The sequence below is a fragment of the Gopherus flavomarginatus genome, chromosome 16 (genome assembly GCF_025201925.1).
Source record: "Gopherus flavomarginatus isolate rGopFla2 chromosome 16, rGopFla2.mat.asm, whole genome shotgun sequence".
In the NCBI taxonomy this organism is placed as follows: Eukaryota; Metazoa; Chordata; order Testudines; family Testudinidae; genus Gopherus; species Gopherus flavomarginatus.
In genome coordinates, this window is record NC_066632.1 from 4,435,668 (window position 1) to 4,453,440 (window position 17,773).

At 45.9% G+C, this 17,773-nt stretch overlaps 1 protein-coding gene across 1 annotated transcript in view; it reads right to left on the bottom strand.

Annotated features, from left to right (window-relative positions):
- Nucleotides 1–6,128: 6,128 nt before the first annotated feature.
- LOC127035328 (A.superbus venom factor 1-like) overlaps nt 6,129–17,773 on the bottom strand; it is an 85,054-nt gene continuing 73,409 nt past the window's right edge. Inside the window, exons 31-40 of the mRNA XM_050925061.1 lie at nt 17,110–17,264; nt 14,098–14,145; nt 12,087–12,174; nt 11,514–11,603; nt 11,082–11,187; nt 9,619–9,708; nt 9,246–9,332; nt 7,589–7,672; nt 7,361–7,496; nt 6,129–6,433 (exon numbers count right to left, since the gene is read on the bottom strand). Coding sequence (XP_050781018.1) covers nt 6,292–6,433; nt 7,361–7,496; nt 7,589–7,672; nt 9,246–9,332; nt 9,619–9,708; nt 11,082–11,187; nt 11,514–11,603; nt 12,087–12,174; nt 14,098–14,145; nt 17,110–17,264 — 1,026 coding nt within the window. The 3' untranslated portion in view covers nt 6,129–6,291. The remainder of the gene's footprint in view (nt 6,434–7,360; nt 7,497–7,588; nt 7,673–9,245; nt 9,333–9,618; nt 9,709–11,081; nt 11,188–11,513; nt 11,604–12,086; nt 12,175–14,097; nt 14,146–17,109; nt 17,265–17,773) is intronic.

The window sequence follows — 17,773 nt, forward strand, 5'->3', positions numbered from 1 at the left end:
ACCGGGGCATCTACAGGGTGGCCTCTGAAAATGCGTGGCCTGATTTTCAAAGGTGGAGTGCATTCTCAGTTCCTGCACGAATCACTGGGAAACACTGCACGAATCTCCTTATTTCCAGAGCTTCAATATGGATTCAAAAGCATAACTTTAGGCACCCTGGTTTGAAAATGTTGGCCATGGGGCAGATTTTCACAGATATTTAGGTATCTAAAGATAAAGGTATCTAGTGGGATTTTCAAAAGTGCCCAAGCAGATGAGGCACAGGCTTGGGCACTTCTGAAAATCCCATTAGGAGCCCTAATAATTTGGAAACTCTGGCCTTTAGTGGTTTAAGCTTCTGAGACAAAGTTCTCCAATTTATCCACCAGAGGACAATGCTGCCTTGTGCCTAAATAGCTCCTTGGGAGACATGTTAACTAGAGCCCTGATTCAGCAGAGCATTTAGTCATGTACTGAAGTCTATCCCCATTCAGTCAAGCACATGTATAACTTTAAGCACACGCTTAAGTCCCATTAGGATGTATTGAAGAGACAGGGACCATTTTTTGGTTGTGTGTTTCTACAGCACCTAGCAAACGGAACCCTAATCCATGAGTGGGTGGGCCCTAGACATGTCTGCATTATGAATAATCAATAATCATACTGAGTGTTTTGCTGAGAGTAGCGAGGGACTGCTTACTCAGGGTCCAGAGTGGAGTGGTTTTAAGCTATGCAGGAAGCTGTCTGAATTTCAAACTCTCCAGCCCACCTGGATTCTCTGTTCATGCCACATTGTTTAGAAAGGAACCAAGGTATAAACTGTGTAAGAGAATCATGGAATCATAGGACTGGAAGGGACCTTGAGAGGTCAACTAGTCCAGTCCCCTGCACTTAAGGCAGGACTAAGTATTATCTAGAACATCCTTGACAAGTGTTTGTCTAACCTGCTCTTAAAAATCTCCAGTGATTGAGATTCCACAACCTCCCTAGGCAATTTATTCCAGTACTTAGCCAGGAAGTTTTTCCTAATGTCTAACCTAAGCTGCTCTTGCTGCAATTTAAGCCCATTGCTTCTTGTCCTGTCCTCAGAGGTTAAGAACAATTTTTCTCCCTCCTCCTTGTAACAACCCTTTATGTATTTGAAAACTGTTACGTCCCCTCCTGGTCTTCTCTTCTTCAGACTAAACACATCCATTTTTTTCAGTCTTCCCTCATAGGTCATATTTTCAAGACATATAATCATTTTTGTTGCTCTCCTCTGGACTTTCTCCAGTTTCACAGAATGATAGAAGATTGGGGTTGAAAGAGACCTCAGAAGGTCATCTAGTCCAACCCCCTGCTCAAAGGGGGACCAACCCCAACTAAATTATCCCAGCCAGGGCTTTGTCAGGCTGGACCTTAAAAACCTCTATCGAAGGAGATTCCACCACCTCCTTAGGTAACCCATTCCAATGTTTCAACACCCTCCTAGTGAAATAGTGTTTCCTAATATCTACATTTGTCCACATCTTCCTGAAATATGGTGCCCAGAACTGGGCATAAGACTCCAGTTGAGGCCTAATCAGCGTGGAGTAGAGCGGAAGAATTAATTCTTGTGTCTTGCTTACGACGCTCCTGCTAATACATCCCAGAAAGATGTTTGCTTTTTTTGCAAGACTGTTACACTGTTGAGTCATACGTAGCTTGTTAAATGTTAAGCTGTACTATACTGTTCAGACACTAGGTGGAGCCATAAGTAATATACTTAAGGTCACAACATTTCCTGGCGGTGTATTAAAGGATTTTATAGTGAACCCATCTGGTGTATCTCTCTGGGAAGGAAGCTCTGTAGCCAGTCCATGCTGTACAACAATCTGTCCTGCAACCTACCATGTACAAGCACGACATGACATGGTGTCAGAAGTAAAAGTATCCTAACTGGTGCCACAGGAGAGCAGAAATGGAAGGAAAACAGCAATGAAGTTTGCAAACGGAAGGAACAAAGCACCAAAGGTTGCAAGATCTTCAGTTCCCCAGAGAACTTCAGCTTTGATAGACCTTGGAAACGGACAGACTGGAAGCAACATTTTGCAAGATGTTACATTGCTACAAAATTTTATAAGGAAAGCGAAGATATCCAGTTATCATCTTTCATTGATGCTATGGAGAAGCAGGAGACCATATCTTTAATTCTTTTACCTTTACTGAAGACAGTCACAAGATGACTATGAAAGGGTTTTGGCTATGTTTGATGCATAATTTATACCTCAAAGAAATGTGGTTTATGAAAGAACATGGTTTCACTAAAGAATTCAGGAACTAAGAGAGCATATTGAGCTTTTCTAAGAGCTTTGCATGCGTTGGTTGAAAACTGATTTTGGGATGGCAAAACCTGAAAATATCAAAGACAGGCTGATTATTGGGTTAGCAGAAAAGAACCTTTCACGGCATCTACCGTTAAAGATAGACAAACCCACAGCTGTACAGATAGCAAAACAGTCTGAACTAGTCAAACAGCAGAATAAAAGGCAGGAGCAAAATGAAACACCTGAAACTAGCTTAGATGCTGTAAACATAAAACACCATAAAAAGCCCTGAGGCTCTGCGGCTAACTGCAAAGCATTTCAGACTAAATGCATAAGATGTGAAAAATGTCATAGCTCAAGACGTGTGTCCAGCTAACAGTGACACATATAATAAATGCAAAAATATGGACATTTTTGCAGTTGTTTGCTGTACTAGGGCAGTCAGGGAGCTGACTACAATTGCAGACAATTGTTCTGGGATGCATCATGTGTGATGAAACAGGGCCAGCCTGGACAGTGAAACTGAATATTCAGGAGCAGATGTGACTGTCGTCTCAGAAGGGCCTTACAATCATCCCATACAACCACTCCCAGAGCTGAAATCCCCTATCACAGACATGAAAGTGTATTTAGAACGGCATGGACCAGTGCACCACAAAAACAACTTACAAAGGCAAAACATTGGCATTCAGAGTGCATGTGGTCAAAAGATCAAAGACCAACAACCTTCTCAGATGCAGCATAATAGCCATGATGGGCCGAGTGAGAAAGGTGCAAGAACATGACAGAGAATTTGCTGATATTGAGATTTTGAAAGGAGCTCCTGTACAAATAACCTCAAGAGACACTGCTGAACCATCTTGTGTCCAAACATCTCCACTACACAGACCCTGGAAGAGACTAGGTGCAGATTTATGTAAATTCAGAGGACATCAGTACCTGGTCTTAGTTGGCTATTTTTCCAGGCATCTCAAAGTAATGTACTTGAAAGACATAACGTATGGTAGTGTTATTGAGAAACTGAAGTGCACTTTTGTTCATTTTGGTATTCCAGGACCACCAGTGATGGACAACGGACCACAATTCACCACAGCAGAATTTAAATCATTCCAAATGAAATATGATTTTGATCATATTACCAGCAGACCACATTATCCACAAGCAAATGGAGAGGCTGAGAGAGCTGTAAAGACAGCCAAGAAAATTCTACAGCAGGAAAAATCCATTCCTTGTTCTTCTGAGCTACAGATCAACACTAACAGCAGCTACCAGATATAGTCCAGTACAACTCCTGATGGGATGACAACTCAGAATTACAGTTCTGGCTCTGGGAAATAATTGGTCTCCAAAGTGGCCTGACATGAAGAGTAGCCAAATCAGATAAAAAGGCAACAACAACTTACAAAGACTTTTATAATGTACGTCACTAAGTTAGAGACTTGCCAGGTCTGCGACCTGGTGAGTGTGTTTTTGTGTCAAACTGGCTGGAGAAAAATGATGGAGAACTCTAGCTACCGTGAAGAAAAAGAAGTCATTGCCCAGATCACATGTGGTCAAGACCAATAGTGGAGAAGTTCAACAGGAACCTTTGACATCTAAAGAAAAATCAACAGAGCCAACTCCACAGAGGGTGGATGCAGCCCAAGATGATGACACCTCACAGATTCCAAACCAACCAGACAGTGGGACAGCCAGATGGCCAAGTTGTGACTTGTTTGGGTCAATTAGAAGACCAGTATGATTCAGAGACACTCAAGAGAGTGAGCCAGACTGAACTTTAAAGATGGCGTGATCGCATTGGCAGCGGGCAAAGCTTCCTCTTGGGGAGGCCAGCTCACTGCCCTACCTCTTCCGACTGAGGCCAGGCCCCTGCTCGCTGCTCTCTGTCCCCCCATGGCCCCAGCCCCTCCCCCCATGGCCCTGGCGGGGACTGCAGTGGAGCTCTCGGCCCTGGCTGGAGCTCCGAGCCTGGATCCACACCCGTTCCGCCCCTTCTGCCCACGGCCCCACCAATTCCATTCCTTCCCCTGTGGCCCCACCCCAATTCCACCTCAACTCCACCTGTTCCCCTCCGAGGCCCCGTTCCCCACTTGCTCCGTTCCCATACCCCCACTGCGGCCTGGAGATTGGAAAAAGCTCTGTGCCTGCCAGCCCTGATGCCATGGCAGGGGGAGATTTTTATGGGGGCCCCAAATCCGCCACTGCCCCACCCCCCCTCCAGCAGTGAGAGGTTTGGTGAGGCTTAGCCTCCCACAGCCTCCATTATGCACCACCTGTGTATGATCCTGTAAATGGTAGGAATGTAAAACCAAGGGGGAGAAGTAATCGAACATTAAACTGGATTATACTGGTTAGCCACTATATGGTGCCATGTGCAACATACATTACTTAAACTCCTAAGGGCTTGTCTACACTGGCGGGGGGGAAATCGGTCTAAGATATGCAACTTCAGCTACGAGAATAGCGTAGCTGAAGTTGATGTATCTTAGATCAATTTAAAATTACTTATTTCGCACCCTCGCGGCGCGGGATTGATGTCTGCCGCTCCCTGTCGACTCTGCTTCTGCCACTCGCGGAGCTGGAGTTCCGGAGTCGATGGCAGAGCGATCGGGGATCGATTTATCACGTCTACACTAGATGCGATAAATTGATCCCCGATAGATTGATTACTACCCGCCGATCCGGCGGGTCGTGTACACGTGGCCTTTTTTTAAACAGCTGTTCCTGGCAGTGCATTAAAGGAGGGTATAAGTGAACACATCTGGAGTCTCTCTCTGAGAAAGAAGCTCTTCTGTCAGTCCATATCTAGCACAGAAGCCCGACCTACTAGTCACAGTCCTGCAACCTACCATGTACAAGGTGTACATGACAAACTGCACACATCAAATTCCTCACTACTTTACTCTGGACTTTTACTCTACCCTTGAACCTGATTCACAGAGTTTTAGGCCAAAAAGGACCATTAGATCATCTAGCCTCACCTCCTGTATAACACCGGCCAGAGAATTTCACCCACTTACCCCTGTCTTGAGCCCAAGAACCTGTGCTGGACTAAAGTATATCCAGTCTTGATTTGAAGACTTCAAGAGGCGGACAATCCACTGCTTCCTTTGGGAGTTTTTTCTTGTGGTTAATTGTCCTCACTGTTAAAAACTGGTTCCTTATTTCTAATTTGAATTGATCTGGCTTTAACTTGCAGCCTTTGATTCTTGTTATACCTTTTACTGCTAGGTTTTGCCACCTGACCTATCCCCTCTCATTCATTACAGAGTGGTCACCGCTTGCCTCTGATCGGCTCATGGGGCCAGCGCTGTCCCCTACAAATATCTGCAAATCTGCCTCATTCTCCCCTTCAAATCTCTCCTCAAAAAAACTCAACAGTTTGGCTGCTAGTGTGCAGAGACCACCACCCATCACGCTGACCAATACCTGTTTCCTTGCACTCCCTGATCTGTCTATATCCATCTGTTCTCTCTTGTCTTATTCTTTGAGTGTAAGGCCCTCGGGGGGCGGGGACAGTCTTTTTGCTTTGTGATTGTGCAGAGCCTGGCACAGTGGGGTCCTGGTCTCTGATAAGGCCCCCTAGGTGCTACAGTAATCATCACCAGCTTCTTTTCCCAACCCCAAGGTTGGGTAGGGCCAAGCTATGGTGATACAAAATAAATAAATAAATAATATAAGATGATTAACGAGCCTTTTAGTACCTGGCGTTTCCTCCCCATGAAGGTATTTATACATTAACTTAATCGAATGTACCCACAGCCCTCATAATTAGCCACATCATCTGTATCATAGCATTAAATGATGTGATATTTGTAAAAATCCACCACAAGAGATCTGTGTAAGAAGTCAGGCATCTTATAATCTATGGAAATGATTGGTAAGGGGGCAGAAGAGGAAGCACATGCAGGCGAGGGGATATTACACCATAAGAATGTCGGAATGAAGGTGTCTCAGCTTTGTGCGATGCTACAGCTGAGCTCAGACCCTCCCATCTGGACTCTTGGCGCGAGTGCTGGTTCTGCGTTTAAGTCGGGCAGCCGACCATGGTCATGGCTTGGGAGAACTCTTCGAATTCCTCGCACAGCCTCTGGAATTCCTTCTCTTGACAGTCTCCCTCATTTGGCCACTTCTCAATCCAGGTGTCCTTGCTAATGATGTAGGTGCTCCTGGAATGGAGAAGAAGGTTTGTGCCTTTGACCTCAGGATTTACTGAGTAATCTACCTGCGTGGCTCCTCGAGGCTGGGCAGGCTTTGCCCTGTTGGCGCAACTCACACCCACGCTGGGGCAGGCTGGGCCACATCCAGAGGCTGATGAGTCTTTTGCAGCCTTGGCTGATGAAGATGGGTCTTTTAGTTCAGGCAGTAGAGGCTCCTGCTATAAGTTCCAAAGGTCCCAGATTCAACCCATGCCATCGTCAACTGATCCAGGATCCTGATGTAGCATTGGCCAGAGTCTGAGGACCACATCTGACTTGCGTAAGAATTGAACTCACTGCATCCATGTTTATCTCTAATATGGAGGTGGAGTCTAGCCAGAGACTACAGTTCCCAGCATGCAGTGCTCTGCATTCGGCCACACATATATTAGAATGGAAGTCTCCAAAGAGGCAGCGCCCTCCTTGTTAAAGAGGAAGGCCCCATTTTGGAACTCCCTGGTTATGGGCTTGGAGGACCCTGGGCCACCCCGGAAAACAACTCAGTAAGGAAGCTCAGCTGAAGATATTGGATAAACTAGACAAAAGGGCAACTTTTTCAGGTCACACATCCTAAAGAGGCCCTCTCCTCTGGTCACTTTCTATCATCAGGGGGTGTCCCTGACTATTGTCCCATCATGTCAGATCCTAACAAGTCCCTCCAAGAATCTGACCCAACATTGCTAATAGGTAGGGCCCTACACATTCATGGCCATGAAAAATGAGTCACGGATTGTGAAATCTGGTCTTCATTGTGAAATCTGTGTATTGTGGTGGGGGGCAGGGTCATGATATTGCCACCCTTACTTCTGCACTGCCTTCAGAGCTGGGCGAAACTGCACCTGCAATCTCCAGCCTGACAGCGCAGACCTGAAGACGCTTGGAGGGTAGGTTACTTACTCAGTTTTCAAGTCCCACAAGTCACTGCTGAGTCCCCAGATCAAGTAGTCCTTGTTAAGCTCCAATCTCAGAGACTCCCTGCACTTCACGTGGCTGATGAACGGGCGGGTTTGTTCTAGTGGATTTTCATCAGTCCCTGAGGAAGAGAAGAAAAATAGTCATTTAGATGTTCCAGGTAGGGAAGCCAGTGGAGCTTGTTTATTAGTGTTCAGAAGGGGGAGCTCTTACCTGCTTTAATGACTCGCAAAATGCTCATCTTGTAGGTATCATGATTGTTTGATTCTTCAGTTCCAACAAGCCTGGCTTTGTACACTGAGGGGGAAGAAAGTGACACTAGTTAAAGACTGTAGCAGTTTTCTGTAGGAAAACTGGTGTGTGGTCAACTCACGGAGAGGCAGAGAGAATTAAGCAAACAGGGTAGTAGACCTTGATCCATTCCGTTTGTTCTAAGATTCCTCCAGGGTTTGGATTAGGAGTTTCACATCATTCTTTTGATCTGGTGCTGATAATAGTGACATACGTGGTAGACAGACAGTTTCATCAGAGGACGTTTTGGCAGCTCGTCATAAGAACGGCCATACTGGGTCAGACCAAAGGTCCATCTAGCCCAGTATCCTGTCTACCGACAGTAGCCAATGCCAGGTGCCCCAGACGGAATGAACAGAACAGATAATAATTCAGTGATCCATGTCCTGTTGCCCATTCCCAACTTCTGGCAAAAGAGGCTAGGAACACCATCCCTGCCCATCCTGCCTAATGGCCATTGATGGATCTATCCTCCATGAACTTATCTAGTTCTTTTTTGAACCCTGTTATAGTCTTGGCCTTCACAAAATCCTCTGGCAAGGAGTTCCACAGGTTGACTGTGTGCTGTGTGAAAAAATACTTTCTTTTGTTTGTTTTAAACCTGCTGCCTATTAATTTCATTTGTTGACCCCAAGTTCTTGTGTTATGCGAAGGAGTAAATAAACATTTCCTTATTTATTTTCTCCACATCAGTCATGATTTTATAGACCTCTATCATAGGTGCCAACTCTGTGGGTGCTCCAGGGCTGGGGCACCCATGGGGAAAAATTGGTGGGTGCTCTGCACCTACCAGCAGTTCCCTGCCCTGCCCCAGCTCACCTCTGCCTCCTCCCCTGAGCCTGCCACGTCCCCGCTTTTCCCCCTAGCTCCCAGCGCTTCCCTCCGCAAAATAGCTGTTTTGTGGCAGCAAGAGCTGGGAGGGAGGGGGGTAGAGGGGGAATGTGGCATGCTCGGGGAAGAGGTGGGGCTGGGGCAGGGATTTCAGGAAGGAGTGCAATGGGGCAGGGAGGGGGAAGAGTTGGGGTGGGGATGAGTGGGTCAGGGTCAGGGCAGGGGTGGAGTGGTAACAGATAACTTAGACCCCATCATTGTGTATGTATAGTTGGGATTATGTTTTCCAATGTGCATTACTTTGCATTTATAACTTCAAGAGCTGCACCTAAACTGGGGTTCACAGAGTGAGTGGCCAGGGTGGCCAATGGAGACTCCAGATTGATACTGTAAACCTTCTGTTTGGGTCAAAATGGAGAATTGCAGGCTAGAGCATCAGATCTCAGTCTGAATATTTCTGTGCAAGAGGTTGGATTGGAATTCTTAGATCCTCTGGTTTTGGCTCTGGGTTGGGTTCCAGATCAGAAGAGGTCTATTTTCCAGATCTTGTTGGTAAAGCAGGTGAGCTCTCATGAAAACAGCTGATTTTGTGAGACTTCTGCCATTTTGGGGACCCAAAATCTCACAAGTCTTTTGTACTGATAAATCCAAAAGCTACCCTTAGTTCAACCTCAGATCCAGCTGTAAGTCTGGACCATGTCTCTACTCTCAAAATGTAAGACTCTGCAGATCCAAAGAGCAGTTTTACCATAATCGACTCCAGGTTCACATGCCAACTCAATTCGTCTGTTCAGGTTGATGGGACCCGTCATCTTGTGCTGCAGGAAGCAGTTTTCTGGGGGGGAGGAGGAAGGAGGGAATCACCAGGGAAGACATTCAGGTAGAGCTGGGTGAAATTTTTCAACCACAATTCATTCAGCACAAAAGGCAGAATCAATGATACCGAAACATTGTGCGAATTCGTGTCAAATTCGCCAAATTGTTAATGAACTTCCCCTCCCCAAATTCTGAAATATCTAAACATTAAAAGCACTATAGGAGAGCTAGGGAGTGTTATTACATGCTCCAAGAACCTGTATCCTAGTGTGCCCTGATGTAAGCAGGAACTGGGCCCTCCTTACCCTCTGCACACCGACAAATGTCCCCATGACAGATCTTACTGAGAAAGCCGCTCTCTTTAGGCAGGTGGTAGAACGTAGTGCATTGGTCAGCTGCAGAATGAGCAGAGAATCACAGGTTAGTAGATTTTAAAGACTCAAGGCACCATTGGGATCTCGCCTAACCCCTTGCATCGCACAGACTATAGAATTTCACCTGCCATACCCGCCTCAAGCCCATATCTTGTGACTGAGCCAGGCTTTGTTGTTTAGAAAGACATCCAGAGATGGGAAGCAGAGGCACTGGAACTGGGGAGGTCAGGGGCCGTGGCCCCATCACTTTTTACCAGCCGTAAGGGTAAGCAACAGGGAGGAGGGGCAGAAAGGAGGGAGGGAGGCGCAGGGTCTTTCGGGGACGAAGCGGTGCAGGTGCAGGGCTCGGGGAGAAGATGCGGCGCGGGATTGGGGCTTCGGGAGGCAGGGCTACAGTTCAGGCACTGGTGGTCAGCCCACTTCCAGGAAGATTCTGCCGCTCCTGATGGGAAGTGTTACCCTTCATGCAGATTAACACCCATTAACAAATTGGAGCTCTTAGGGGACAACCCTGAAGTCCTTACTCAAACCGAAGTCTCACTGAGGTCATTGCCAGAACATTGACTGAGCAAAGTGAGAGTCACGACTAAGATCTAGAAACAACTCGAGCAGTGAGAGAGATTTTAATGTCTTGAGTCTCTTGGGGAGACCTAGATGGTGGTGTGCCCTAGCAGAGACCACCAACTGGCCATTTTATCTAGAGATGATCCTCAATCAAATCTTGTATCTTCTTTTCATAGATTGAGAGCTTTTAAGGCCAGACTAAATGTTAAACTACTTATGCTAACCAATCTGTTCCACCATGCCTTTAGCTGTGACGCTCGGAGTACCTTTCCTAGACCTGAAGAAGAGCTCTGTGTCTCAAAAGCTTGTCTCTCTCACCGGAAGAAGTTGGTCAAGTAAAATACAATATCTCCCCCACCTTGTCTTTTTAATTCCATGATGACATCAAAAGATTTCCCATGGTAGCACGTTCCAAAGATTTATTGCTCTGAACTTTTGAGCAGCCCAAGCTTGATGGAAGTTTGGACCTGGATATGAATTTCCTGAATCACCTATATTAGATTCTTGTATCCTCTCTTAGACAGAGACCAAGGCCAGATAGGACATAGGAAAGCATGAAATGCACCTTACTGTGCCACATGGCTTGTCTGTTCTTTACTGCTCCCGACTGGTGATCAGCTCATGCTTTGATGCATGAAGAATGAGAACTCTTGTCACTTTCATTCTAGCTAGTGTGACTACCCGTGTTTTCCTTATTCATGCACCTGATCAATTTTTGTAGTAAGCATGTTTGCTGCCATGACAACAGAGAAAACTCTTCTGAGTGTCTGGGGGAAAGGGACATATTGGGCATGACCCCGGAGATGAGAAAAGGTACAGCCCACTGTTACCTAAAGAGTAATACTCATAGACTTTGACAGACCCCGGCTGAATGAGACCAACTTCAAAAAATTGGTGAGCTTTAAACTGCAGGCATTCCTCCTCCATATGTGAAACCTGGGTGGGGAAAAAACAGAAAAGGAATGCTTAGGTCTTTGGAAAGGAAAAAATAGCAGAGGAGACAAACAGGCATGAAAGAGAGAAAGGTTGAAGGAGAAAGAGTGGTACACGGGGGATCAGATTCAGTCGCTGGTGTTAGCTGGTGCATCTCCCATTAAAGACCATGGGACCTGTGCACAATTTATCCTGCAGGCGATTCTGCCATCAGTTATACCTGGGTGTCTCTGGGGACACCTGGGTGTGCAAACTGGCTAAAGCGGGAACCTGCAGCAGTAGTTCCTGAATATAACACAAGATCAGAGAACGCCCTTGTAAAGTCTTACCTTGTCCAAGTAGATGATGAGGGTGCTTCTGTCTGAAGGAGAGCGGTCAATTTCATACTTGGAAATGTATCTGTCAACCCCTCTGGAAAGCTAAACACAATGAAGGAAAAGCAAAAGGCATCACGGTAAGGCAGTGATGCAAAATCCTGAAGCTGCGCCAAAATAAGTCAATCCCCACTATTAAGCTGTACAATATGGATGTGATCATATAGCCCGACCCTATTTTGAGCTGAAAGAGTTACTGCTTTAGATCATGTGCAAGAGGATGGGGCTAAGGGTCCCAGGTACAGTCCTCACTGACGATCATGATTTCTGTATGCATGGAGGCCTATTTCACATAGGTAACATAATACTGCCTGATGGTAATGAGTTTCCATTGCTGACCAGAGGAGACCTGCTCTCCTACAACTGAAAGGCGCCATGGCCTGATGCCTTGAGCCATCCAGCCTCTAACCTCCTTGTGTAGCTTCCACATCTCAAACAGTGGAAAGAACCTCCCCCAGCTGGAGTTTTAAGCTCTGCTTAGCCTGAGCCTTCCTGTTCTACTGAATAGCTCGGGTGATTTCGACATACTCTGGTCAGATCCTCCACATCTGGCGAGAAGCCCGTGAGCATGGAGACATCGAGGATTGACATTGTGGCATCAACTTCACCGAGGTACCTAGCAGGGAAAAGAAAATCCCCTTGCATCAAAATTTAACACTGAGAAACCCATTTTGATATTGACTTGACAGTTAATATTTTTTTCTGCTGTCCTCTAGGAAAATCTATAGTCCATGAGCTTCCATTCCCCATATACACCCATCCATCTCTCTCTCTATCCCCACATACACCCCTCCATCTCTCCCCACAGTATCCATACATTTCTGAAGCTCCCACCAAGACAGTATGGTATTAAGCAGTAAAGCACATCTGTCTGAGGCATTTAGGGCCAGATTTACTAAGGTATTTCAGCACCTAAAGCATGTTACCAGAGCAGATTAGCAGGTTAGGTGCCTAACTCCCACTGAACGTCAATAAGAGTTAGTCACTTATCTCACTTAACTCCCCACTAGGCACCTATCTGCATTATTAGGCCATTTAAATACTTTTGTAGATCTGAGTCTTTTTCCTCGCTTAGATGCTCCAGGTGCAATGAGGGACAGTGAAAAATTAAAAACCTCAAAACTGAATATTCTTTGCAATTTGATTCAAATTTTCAAAATTAAATAAAACCCAAGTAGATTTGCATGGGAAAGAAAACAATGCAACATGTAGCATTTTTTACACTCAAATATGGGCCTTCCTTCCTTATTTGAGTGGAAAATGCATCCTTTTCAAACATGTCATGCCTGAAAATCAACAGGCACTGGAAAAAAACATGCTGCTTTGCTTGTGGAACTTGCCATTTGGACAGAAATTCAACGAAAGTTCTCATTTGTTGAAATAGCCTGGAATAAGAGGGGAAACTAGTTGCTTGGAAGCTTCTAGCCAGAATGGTTCCATGACAATGCTGGGAATTAGCTATAAAGTCTATTTATCTGCCTCTCTCTCTCTAGGTATTATTAATTATTGTAGTGCCTAGAACCCCAGTCATTGTAAAAACATAGACCCAAAAGGCGCTCCCTGCCCCAAAGATCTTACAGTCTAAGGATAAGGCCAATATAACAGGTGGATACAGACCCATGGGAGAGCCCAAAGAAACAGTGAGACAATATTGGCTAGCATGATGGGCACTGCCTCAGCTCACTCATTGCCTAAGCATTGTCAATTTTTTTTTGTGGGCATTAAGCCAAAGGAACATTTAAAGACAAAGTTAGAGGGACAGTGAGGTCGCTTTGTGGAAACGTACATAAGGTACTTCTATGGCTCTCATCGCAGCAGGGCCTAGTCCTTTCTCTATTCCTGACCCAGGTATTTAAAGCATGCCAACCAGAGACTTTCCTTGAGGAAGCCATCACAGGATTTATACCAGACCAGTACATGCTGGGCTAGGATCCTTCCATGTAGACCAGCAACAAATCCAGCTGTGCTGCAGTGTGGTCTAGTGCATAGAGCACTGGAGTGGAACTCAGGAGACCTAGCTTCTATTCCCAGCTCTGTCCCCAAGCCTCCTGAGTGAGGTTAGGCAAGTCACATCACTGCTCTGTGCCTTAGTTTCCACACCTGTAAAATTGGGGTTATGATACTGTTTTCCTTTATAAAGCACTTTGATATCTCCTAATGACAAGGGCTAGATAAGAGCTGGGGCTCGTAATAGTTATTCAGTAACACTGATCCTTATTCTATGGAAGTGTGTCCTGTGTAGCAATATTCATAGGTTCTAAGGCCAGAAGTAATCATTGTGATCATCTGCTCTGATCTCCTGTATAACACAGGCCATAGAACTGCCGCAAAATAATTCCTGTTTGAGCTAGCACATATCTTCCAGAAAACCTCCCTGTTTTGATTTTAAAAATTGCCTGTGATGGAGAATCTGCCACATTCCTTGGTAAATTGTTCCAATGGTTAGTTACCCTGGCGGTTAAAAATTTACACCTTATTTGTAAATTTGACTTTGTCTAGCTTCAACTTCAACGTTATCATTAAAGGTCGGTGTTGTCACCTGGTGCAGATTCTGATGAAGACTGAACGCATGGCTCCTTCCGGCTTCCTAGCTAGAAATGTTTCAAAAGAGGAAAAAATATTTTTTGGTGTAAGTTTAATTCTGGTTTTGTAGAAAGCCCCAAAACTTGAAAACTCAGCACTTTAATCGAATAGATTCTATAACTGGGGTAAAAAACCCGCGAAAGGAACCAGACCCCCTGAAGGATGCCTGACACACAAGCTAAAAAGCAGCACTGTCAACTCTTGTGGTAAGTCTTACAATTTTTGATGTCTTTCTTTAAGCCCCAGCTCCTGGAAACAAAAGATCACATGAGAATCTCAGCTTTCACTTAGCATAAAAGTCCTTTTCTAGACCTTGAGCTTGTGGAGAAAAGCTTTAAAATGTGAAGTGGGAGCAACTGAAAGACACCAGAAGGCAAAGAAAACAAACCCGAAATGTATTTGTAGCGAGGAGGTCTCACTCCCCGCTGCGCCTGAGAGGGACAAGCCAGAACAGGCGTGGCAGTGGGCGGAGCCACCACTGCCTGTCCCCGCCCCCCAGAAGTCAAGGGGCAGGACAAGAAGTATAAAAGCCCAGCCCCGGTGCTCAGTTGGTGGGAGGCTGCTGGAGAGGACAGACGCTGGTGCCTTAGCTACTGCCAGGCTCAGCCTGCCCCGTGCTCGGTACCCGGAGGAGCTGCCTGAGCTTCTCGACACCCGGCATCTAGAGAAGCTGCCTGACTCCCCCTCCCCCCTGGGCTGAGGAGACCTTTTGTACCGGTTGTCTTGCTGCTCAGCCCCTGCTCGAGGGCCTGACCCGTAGCTGTGTTTGTTGCCCTGCCCTGAGCCCGGGCTTGGGCTGTACAAGCCGCCACTGTGTTTGCTCAGCCCAGCTGAGAGGCCTGAGCTTGATCTGCTTGGGGCCCCACTCCAGGGCCCGGCTTATAAACTCACTGAGGGCCTGAGCCTATTAACCCGGGGAAGCCCGACTATTGCTGTTCAGCCTTGCAGAGGAAGGCCCGAACTCCCCAGCGACTCGGCGTTGTTGCCTCAACCCTGAAGCCAAGGGACCGGGCTGACGGCGTGTGGCGAGCCGGTGTGGCTCCCCTCTGCCCCTCAGGGAGGGTTGAGCCCCGGTCCCACCTTTCTACAGTATTATTTTAAAAATCTCTTGATTTTAAGCGGGTGTCATTGTTTTTTGGGGACATGACTAATGGGTTTTGAATGAGGGCTTGAGTTTGGCAATAGTGAAAAAGCCTCTCCCACAGACATGTGGTTTTGTGTTATCACAAGAGAGAGGCCTGAATCAGAAGCTTGGATCTGAACTCCCTTGAACTTTGGAAAGTTCAGAATTTGACCCAAAACTCCTGGCTGGCCCTGAGCTCTCCAACAGGCCAAGACAAAATCCTGGCTCTGGCACAGGCTACATCTACACTATGCGCTAGGGGTGTGATTCCCTGGCTCATGATAGCTCTCATCAAGGGTATAAACAGTAGTGTCGCTGCAATCGGTACTCAGCGGGGCTAAGCCATGCCTCTGTTGCCTTCCCATGGCACGACAGAGACATCACTATTTATACTCATGCTAGCTAGATGCGCGCTTGTGTGGGTACGTGAACACCCCTAGCCTGTAGTGTGCACATGGCCCAGGGGTTCTCAAACTGGCGGTCAGGGCCCCTCGGGGCGGGTCACAATTTTATTACATGGGGGGTTGTGAGCTGCCAGCCTCCATCCCAAACCCTGCTTTGCATCCAGCGTTTATAATGATGTTAAACAGATAAAAAGTGTTTTTAATTTGGGGCAGGGGTCGCACTCAGAGGCTTGCTATGTGAAAGGGGTCACCCAGCACAAAAGTTTGCAAACCACTGACATAGCGTAAGTGTGTGTACTAATGTCTCCATCTCTTGGCTCAAATCAAGAACAGCAGCCAGTTTAGTCAGCGAAGTTATTAACTAAAGAAGCAACAGGTCGCATTTTCAGTGCTGATGTCTTGGAAGTCCGAGCTCACTGACAAGTGAGATGACTCTACCCTAAAGGCAACATAAATGCTGCCAAACTTGAGACTCTTATATCTACAGCAAGCTGAACCGAGCCCTAGATCTGAGCACCTAACCTTAGGAGAAGTGTGGATCCAGTTCTTAACTTGGTTCAGACTCATCTCTCATTTAGAGGAAGCAAGTCCCATGCCTGACTTTTCATCCATATTGTATTGTGGGATAATAAGATGTTCTAACCCTGCTGAGCACAGGTGTCATGATGACAGCATGCTTGTCCTGCAGCTGGACAGACCGTGTATTGGAACATTTAGTGCTTAGCGATAACAGTAATGTTAGAAAAGAAAAAGATTTAATAATAATAATACCTAGCTCTATAGTATTTTTCATTTTCATTTTACAGTGTCATTATCCCCATTTTACAGCTGGGGAGACTGAGATACAGAAAGGTGAAGCAAGTTGTCCAAGGTCACCCAGCAGGCCAGTGGCAAAAAGGGAACAGAACCCGGATGTCCTGAGTACCAGGCCAGTGCTCTGTCCGCTAGGAAACATTGCTGCATGTGCTAATCTAGCTGCCTTGACCTCACTATTACTTTACACCCCACCCAACTCTGCACTGGTCCAGTAGTTAACACACAGTTCATGGCTTTGACCCAAACTCCATGTGAAAGTAACTGAAATGCTCTGTTCCCCCTGTGTAAAGGGAATAAGAATTCTCCCTTTGGCTGGTTAGATTGGAAGCTCTTTGGGGCAGGGACTGTCTCTTACCATTTGTATGTACAGCGCCTGGCACAATATGTCCTTGATCTCTGTTGAAGCCTCTAGGTCCTGCTCTAATATTAATATTTCTATTCTGGTCCTTCCACTCTGTGCATCCTATTCTCCTGGTCTTAATTTAGGCTGCAATTCTGGAAACATTTATGCACATTTTTGATTTTATGCTTCTTTGACTTCAGTGGGACTTCTCATGTCTGTAAAGTTAAATACTTGTGTAGGTGTTTGGGTAGCAACAGCAAACTTAACCAGTCAGAAGGTAACTTACCATTCTGGGCTTCCCTGACAGACACCTTCAAGTCAAAGTTCTTACACTGAGATGTATCCTCTGGTATCTTTGCATTGTAAACCGTTACCACGGTCAAGGTTCCTTGTCCAGTGCCTCTTGCTCTCACAACAAAGTCTTTATTCAGCCTAGTCTGTAAAGAATCCACAGTCAGATTGGATAACTCTTACATTTCTTAATTTTAAATAGGCCAGTGCCGATGAAACATGCCAGACTGATAGCCTGCAAGATTTCTGTGTACAGAATACTGTGTACAGATGTGGTCTCCTCACCTCAAAAAAGATATTCTAGCACTAGAAAAGGTTCAGAAAAGGACAACTAAAATGATTAGGGGTTTGGAGAGGGTCACATATGAGGAAAGATTAAAGAGGCTAGGCCTCTTCAGCTTAGAAAAGAGAAGACTAAGGAGGGATATGATAGAGGTCTATAAAATCATGAGTGATGTGGAGAAAGTGGATAAAGAAAAGTTATTTACTTATTCCCATAATACAAGAACTAGGGGTCACCAAATGAAATTAATAGGTAGCAGGTTTAAAACAAATAAAAGGAAGTTCTTCTTCACACAGTGCACAGTCAACTTGTGGAACTCCTTACCTGAGGAGGTTGTGAAGGCTGGGACTATAACAATGTTTAAAAGGGAAC